The 8394-nt window shown below is 47.6% G+C and overlaps 1 protein-coding gene across 1 annotated transcript; it reads left to right on the top strand.

Annotated features, from left to right (window-relative positions):
- Window positions 1-461: 461 nt before the first annotated feature.
- On the top strand, window positions 462-8378 carry dclk3 (doublecortin-like kinase 3). Its single transcript, XM_031793248.1, has 7 exons — window positions 462-982; window positions 2061-2272; window positions 2500-2631; window positions 2725-4062; window positions 4219-4351; window positions 6483-6650; window positions 6840-8378. The coding sequence occupies exons 1-7, from the start codon at window positions 901-903 to the stop codon at window positions 8075-8077; spliced, it is 3303 nt and encodes a 1100-aa protein (XP_031649108.1). The 5' UTR covers window positions 462-900; the 3' UTR covers window positions 8078-8378.
- The last annotated feature ends 16 nt before the right edge of the window (window positions 8379-8394 follow it).

Raw genomic sequence — 8394 nt, 5'->3', positions numbered from 1 at the left:
TTTTTTAAAGCTGCTGAAAATCCAGTGTTTCTATTTCAAACGGTTTTGTTATATTTCAGTCTTCTGTGATGTATATAAACTGTAATATTGGGATGCAAACTCAAAATATAATACATATCTGACATGGTATAGTTGTCTTCTTTTGTTTAACCCCATAACCATGTGTGTGAAGTGTATACTGTTGTTTCAAAGTAGATTTGTTTAAGACTACCAAGAAACACTCAGTGTGACCCTGATTTAGCCCACTGCAGGAAAAGGGATATATTAAAAAGTGTAGTAGATTGGTAATGAAGTACTGAAGTTGCCCTGCACAAAGCCAAGGGGAAAAGTTGTTTTTGTTGTCAATCGCATAGCCTACTGTGATTGTGTGTGTGTGTGTGTCTGTGATTGTGTGCGTGTGTGTGATTGTGTGTGTGTGTCGTGTGTGCGTGTGTGTGGGGGGGAGGCACCCGGGCTGTTTGGAAACGGGCTCGAGCTGTGCCAGAGCGGTGACGCATCTCTCCCGTTATTCCGGCAATGATCACCTGGACTCCCCTTGTTATTGTTACCGTCCCGGTTTGGCGGCAGTGTTGCTGTTATGTACGCTAACATCCCATTCGACGCACAGGTTTCGGTTGTCCCTGCCCGCCTTCCCTTTCTTATAACTTTCGAGAGAGCGTTTTAAATTGCACAACTGGACTCCTCCCACGCGCACCCGTAGCAACCCTGGTGTTCCTCCTATGTTCTGGTCAAAGCGGCTCAACGCGCGAATCCAGTCAACTACTGTAGCCCTATCCCTCATCTCTCTTCCAAAAACGGAAAAGGAAGACGATATTACATTGAAATAATGACCACCGCTGCCGGTAAAGAAATGTCCAACTGAAACTCCGAATGATTGTGCTAGAAGTGAACAGGTAGGCTATGACGCCCGTGTGGAAACAACGGTTCGGATGCGGTTACGCCGCGCCAGGCACGAGATGGAGAGCGGCATGTCAGTCAAGAGGTGAAAAAAATCTTCATGCTTTAAAAGTAAAAAGTATAATTTCTCTCAAATATATATATATTGCTTAGTCTTTATTTCAAATTTTTAGTCTTTAATTCTTATTTCTTATTTTAGAAAAAGATCTAGATTATTTTTATGTAAAAAAAAAGTAGCAATTTGTGAGGAATGAAGAATGAGCAAAATACAGATACAACTGTATCTTGTATTCTGGTCGCCGTTGTGGCTCCATCTGTGCATAAACCTCAGCGCTTTGGCCTTGTTCTTATTGTTGTGTTAGAGTTATTTTTATCAGGTGTTTGTTAATAGGAGGTTAGGATCTGCCTCAGTGAAAAGCTGACAGAACAAGTGTTTTGTAGCTTGGTGGGAGATGGTGAATTTTTGGGATAGCCTTGTTAAAGGGGTAAAATAGGTTCATGGCACATACTGGATGGGGTGTGTGTCAGGGAGGGATCCCATACCTCCTCTCCAACTCCATGGACAACACAGGTGTGTGTCTGAAAGTGAAACATCTTCAACTTTGACACTGTGTCTAATGCTTAATTAATCATGCAGCTTCAGGAAAGAACTAGGCCACGCTTTTGTTGTTATGGCTTGTGTGTGTGTGTGTGTGTGTGTGTGTGTGTGTGTGTGTGTGTGTGTGTGTGTGTGTGTGTGTGTGTGTGTAAACAAATCCGGCTGATCAGATTTGAGTCTTTTCCATGGACTGCATGAGATTCTTTGAGCGCCCCCGCTCTCCTGCCTAAATTATTAACGCTTCCTTAAGACACACACACACACACACACACACACACACACACATACACAATGAGGACCACGCATCATGTTACCTCCTTGTTTATCTAAGGAAAAGCAATAACCCAGTTAACCTATACAGACAGTTGATGATGACAAATTTAGAAAGTGGAAAGAAATCGTCTCAACTAACTTATCTAACTAACCCGTTGATTCTTTCATCTCTCTCTCTCTCAACCCTCTACCCCCTTTTCCGGCACCCTCTCTTTCTCACCCCTTTCCCCACATCTTTCATTTCTCTCTCTCCCTGCCTCCCCACCATCCTCTCTTCCCCCATCTCTCTCAGATTCCTCCCTCTCTAAACGTATGGGGGGTATTCCTCACCCTCAGGCCTGGCCCTCTCTCCCCCTCCCCCACCTTGAACCCCTCCCTCCAGCCACTAGGACACATCTCCCTAGTCCTTTTCCAGTCTTCCACACTCGTCATGCTGAGCAGAGTGCCGAGCGACCACGCTTGGTTACTGTGGTCCGACCATGCGGTCACAGCACCCTCAGGAAGGTAACGGTCCAGAATGAAATGATTAATGATTACAAAGAAGTAACCAACCCTCTTTCTGGAGAGCTACTGGATCTGCAGGATTTTGTTCCATTCCTGCACTGACACACATGATTCATAATGGAAGAAGTTGGCTTCAATTACATTTTATTCAATTATAATGATATGGTTGGCTTGGCTCCCACAGTTCTTTCTGGTTTCTTGATGACATCATCTTTATGCCTGGTCAGGTGACATTGCTGTTGAATCGTAGGAGCGTGGTCTCGTACGAGCAGCTTCTATTGGACGTCTCCGAGGCGCTGGGGTTCCCTCGCTGGCACAGGGCCAGAGTCACACGCCTCTACACACCACACGCACGAGAGGTAACCACACACACACACACACACACACACACACAACAACAACAACAACAACAACACACCTCTAATTCCAGGTGTTTGTGTCTAACCCTCCAGGTGCGAGGTGTGTGTGATTTCTTCCGTGGCGAAGCAGCGTTCCTGGCATTGGGAAAGTCTCGTCCAGAGCTCCAGAGTGTCGAGGAGGCCCTGGAGGAGCTGTTTCCACAACATACCTGCTACCGCAACGACGCACTCCGGGCCTGGGAGAGGAGGTTACAACCTTCACCTGATAAAGCTGCCAAGGCCGACAGCGGATATAGCGAGGGGACAGACATACACACACACCCTGACAAGGATACACACACAAGCCTCGACACGAACACACAGACATACAGTGTTACATACACACAGGGATGCAACCTGGACACACACACACATACGCACCAAGACACACTGACACAACCAAATACACACCGCATAACACTGACACACCACAATACATACCCAAAGAGGCACTCCACACACAAAAACAAACACCCAACTAGACAGCCCATACACCCTATTCACACACACCTCGACACGGATGCGCACACACATAGACACCCTAACACGCATTCTAACCAACACACCACACACCCCTCTCACCCCCCCAATCACCTTCAGAGGGTCAAAGTGAAAGTTGCAGCCAAAGAGATTCTCTCCTCACCGATAGGTCCCCCCACCCAGGAGGAGGAGCTAGGAGAGGAGCTAGACACGCCCCCTACTCCACTCTGCAGGAACTGTAAGCCTTCTGAAGGACCCAATCCGAGAGCAGGGAGGGCTCCACTTCCTCCCGTAACCAGGAAGCAAACAGGAAACGGACCAAACGACCAGGAAGTAGAGAAACCTCACGTCGGTCCCACCCCACTCCACACTGGACCAATCTGCAGGCTTGATGAGGAGTCCCTCAGCCAATCAGAACCTTCATCCTCAGAGTCTAAACAGGAAGAGGCGAGGACTAAACAGGAAGTGATATTTGACCTCCCATCTGATGGTAGTGATGTCACCCTGTCAGACATTGAGCGTTGCTATGACATTGGCCGCATGGTCGGAGACGGGAACTTTGCTGTTGTGCACGAGTGTCATCGGCGTGACAATGGGGAAGCCTTCGCTGTGAAGATTGTGGAGCACTCAAAGCTCATTGGCCGAGAGCACATGATGCAGAATGAGCTGAGCCTTCTGGGTAGCCTGTCACACCCCCGCGTGGTTCGCCTCTTCACACACCACCACACACACACACACTCCTATCTCGTCATGGAAATGGTTGCCGGGGGCGACCTGTTTGAGGCAATCGCGGTCTGTGGGAAGTTTCCAGAAGAGGAGGCAGGGCTGATGGTGTGTGATGTCAGCGAGGCTCTGAGATACATCCACAGCAAGACCATAGTACATAGAGATCTGAAACCTGAAAACCTACTGGTGAGGGAGAGGGTATGTGTGTGTGTCTGTGTGTCTATGCAGGTGCGTGTGTGTGTGTGAATACAAGCATTCCAAGCATCTCTCTCTGTAACCCACTCTCTCCCTGCTGCTCTCTCCCCCCCCCTCTCTCTCCCTGCCCCTCCCTCTCTCTTCTAGGTGGAATGCAGTAGTGATGGAGTCAGTAGGTTGAAGCTGGGTGATTTTGGTCTGGCCATGGTTGTAACAGAACCCATCTTCACTGTGTGTGGAACTCCCACCTATGTCGCCCCGGAGATCCTCTCAGAGACAGGTGACCATGTCCATCACTTTATTTCTACCTTCATCTATCACTCTACAGTAGCTGTGCCTGTGTTGTGACAATTGCGATGTTTGCTCTATAACCTATTAATTCATATGCCTTGCCACCGTGATATATAGGCCTAAGACTGAGACAATAAGAAGACACAGTGGCAGAATAAATTCAAGCACACCTCTGTTTCATCACAAAACCGGAGAGCAACATCTGCCTGGTGAAGTCCACAACCCCACCATTTTGCATGTAACACACAGTAACATGACCTACAGTCTGGTCAAGCAAGTTAATGAGTACGTTAACATGCACACTAATAATTCAATATTAAATTTATTATGGCAAAAGGCAGAGTATGGCATTAGTCATGTAAACACCTTACTCTGCTTATCTTAATCAGCGTAAGGTCATAATCGAAGTAAGCGTGTACCAATTAAAACACCTGGTTTTGTGTGCAATCTTTTGAATTATTAGGACACGTAAACAGCTTAATCGGCATCCCAGTGGTGTTTTTGATCTGCACATTTCCCAGCAAATGGTAGCGCAAGTTTCCCTAAAATGGATGAGTGAAGTGAGTTTGGAAAAACTGAAAGTATGCATCTTATAAATAGCTTTCACATACAAACTTTATATATCCGGACTAAGAATCGAATAGTCTTCGCAAAAATAACATGGTCACTGTGGTAGAACGTTTATTTTGATTGGCGATTTTCTGCATTTATCAAAAATCCCATCAGTAGCCTGATTTCAGATGTGTCCATGTAAACAGGAATATTAGAGAAATCGCTTTTCTTGCAAAGTATGTAAACGTTTTAAACAAACTATTATATTAACTTGTCCACAATAATCACACTATTGTGTGCATGTAGCTCAATGTTTACAACATTTTCAGACCACTAAACAACTAATGATTTAGAACCACAGAGAGTTGCCGCAACTCGCAAAGAAAACAGGAGCTGCCTCCACTATTCCAGCACCATTTCAATTTCAACATTTCAACATCATCATATCACCTCTGCATAGTTGCATACAGTGACAACTAAAAGATACCAAAAACAATGTAGTCCAGCTAAATACGATGTGGCTGTCCATGGTATTGATTTGTGTGTGTGTGTGTGTGTGTGTGTGTGTGTGTGTGTGTGTGTGTGTGTGTGTGTGTGTGTGTGTGTGTGTGTGTGTGTGTGTGTGTGTGTGTGTGTGTGCAAGTAGAAAAACATGTCGACTCACCCGACTGGTAGAGAAACACCAATGACATCCTCCTCTCTTTCATGTTGCGGAAACGGTCTATGACTGTCATACAGTACACTCTTTTAGTTTTTGTTATCCTAGGCTACCTGGCTAAAATGCTTGCTCGCTAGCCTAACTTCTTTTCATGGGCAATGATGCGCCAGGCTAGCTAGTTAACATCAGCCTTCTACATATAGCTACATATTGAACTTCCATCCTCTCAGGCCAGGGGCACAATGTATGAATTAATGGTTGGATCAGAATGAAGTAAAACCACAAATCTAAATCCCTATCTCCTTCCGTGGCTAGTTTAGGAAAGGGACGATTTTAGCTAGCTAGCCACCAGAAGACAATGAGAAGCAACAATTACATTTGTTTCTGTAAATGAGTTCTGCTTTTGATGTGATGTGATTTGTGTGAAGCCAAATCCAAACTGGCTTCCCTTGACACTTTGTTTTGGTGCTCCAGGACCATTCACAGTTGAGATCACTCAGTTTAGCGCAACACCGATTGGCTGTTATTTTTTTTTTATTTTTTTTATCAAAGGAGGCCAAACGCTCTCTGGCTTCCCTTCCTTTCAATGCTAGGGGTGGCAACAATGTTATACTCTTTCTGACCAGACAGTATCAGATAGATGGGCTTTGGCTACACATACTGAGACAGAGGGGCGCTGTTTCGCTCGTTCAGATACTTTCTCCGGTGAGATATGTTCAGCCTCTTGTGAATTGAAGAAAAATTATGAAACACAGACAGGAGAAGGATTAACTGTTTTATATGGGGGGGTTTTCTCTTTAAAAAAAAAAACATTTTTGGGGAAGCCTGGCTTCCCTTAGCACCCATGAATACACGCCACTGTCACTCTATCAATCACTTACCTCTACCTCTGTCTCTCCTCCCTCTACAGGGTATGGTCTGCCAGTAGACCTGTGGGCATTGGGAGTGATACTGTACGTCCTTCTTTGTGGGTTCCCTCCGTTCCGGAGCAGAGACCGAGACCAAGGGGAGCTGTTCCAGATGATCAGAGAGGCTCACCTCACCTTCCTGTCACCTTACTGGGATGACATCTCAGACGGTGAGACACACACATGGTTATAGACATAAGCAGGCACATACACCCATACAAACACACATACACATGCACGCGAGCACACACACACACATACATAAACAGACACACACACACACACACACACTTGTAGACATACATGTATACACACACATGCTCACACATATTGTACCCTGTGTGTGTGTGTGTGTGTAGGAGCGCGAGGCCTGGTGAGAGCCTTGCTGCAGGTGGATCCAACAGAAAGACTGACGGCAGCTCAGACTCTTATGCACCCCTGGATTCAGACCACTACTGACCAGTACAGACCAACACAGACCACTACTGACCAGTACAGACCAACACAGATCAGTACTGACCAGTACAGACCAACACAGATCAGTACTGACCAGTACAGACCAACACAGACCACTACTGACCAGTACAGACCAACACAGACCACTACTGACCAGTACAGACCAACACAGACCACTACTGACCAGTACAGACCAACACAGATCAGTACTGACCAGCAGAGCCCAGCACAGCCGAGCAAAGGCCAACACCGACATGAACCGATCAGTGCAAACCAGCAGAGCCCAGCAAAGACCAGCACAGAACACTACAGACCAGTACAGAGTCCAACCACAGACCAGTCCCGACCAGCACAGACCGCTACAGAACACCACAGACCAGTACCAACCCCAGACCAACAGCGACCACCACACCCAATCCCCCCAGCGCACCACCCACCCACCCAGCCAGCCTCATCTCCTCACTCCAGCACCCAGCCAGACCCATCTCCTCACTCCAGCACCCAGCCAGACCCATCTCCTCACTCCACCACCCAGCCAGCCCCATCTCCTCACTCCAGCACCCAGCCAGCCCCATCTCCTCACTCCAGCACCCAGCCAGCCCCATCTCCTCACTCCACCACCCAGCCAGCCCCATCTCTTCACTCCACCACCCAGCCAGCCCCATCTCCTCACTCCACCACCCAGCCAGCCCCATCTCCTCACTCCACCACCCAGCCAGCCCCATCTCCTCACTCCAGCACCCAGCCAGCCCCATCTCCTCACTCCACCACCCAGCCAGCCCCATCTCCTCACTCCAGCACCCAGCCAGCCCCATCTCCTCACTCCACCACCCAGCCAGCCCCATCTCTTCACTCCACCCCCCAGCAGGACCCATCAACTGCTCCCCAGCCCCCCGGCAGTAGCACCTCTCAACCGCCCCACCCAATTTCCCCACCCTCCATCCTATCCACAGCAACATCCAAACCCAGCTGCCACCCACCTGGCAGAACTCTCAATCTGCCCTCCCACTCCACCCAGCCTCCACCCCTCCACCCACCCACCCTGCCTCCCTCCCTCCCAACACCCACCCATTCCCAGCCGAATACCCACCCAGTCCCAGTCCCAGCACGCAGTGTCCCACCCCTCAACCCTTCCTCCTGAATGATGGGGTTCCTGAAACTTTAAACGCTTCTCCAGGAATTGAAAAGATCTGGTATTCTGCACAGACCCTGTTCAGGATTGTGTATCTGGAACTCACCAATTGTCATACACTGATGTTCAGTTCCATTCCAATAAAATAGTCATCAACAACTTTACCATTTAGGTTGTAGTATTTAGTTCAGTAAATTATCTAGCATAACAGATAACTCTAATAGTTTCAATACATGTTTTTTTCTGACAATGTGTGTATTACACACGCTTCCCCTTTGTACTGCACTAACAATAAATAACTTTCAACTGACTTTTACGTTGTGATG

This window comes from Oncorhynchus kisutch, linkage group LG17 (assembly GCF_002021735.2).
Source record: "Oncorhynchus kisutch isolate 150728-3 linkage group LG17, Okis_V2, whole genome shotgun sequence".
NCBI classification, from domain to species: domain Eukaryota; kingdom Metazoa; phylum Chordata; class Actinopteri; order Salmoniformes; family Salmonidae; genus Oncorhynchus; species Oncorhynchus kisutch.
The sequence above is the reverse complement of the archived record's forward strand: the minus strand, read 5'-3'. Positions and strand labels throughout refer to the sequence as shown.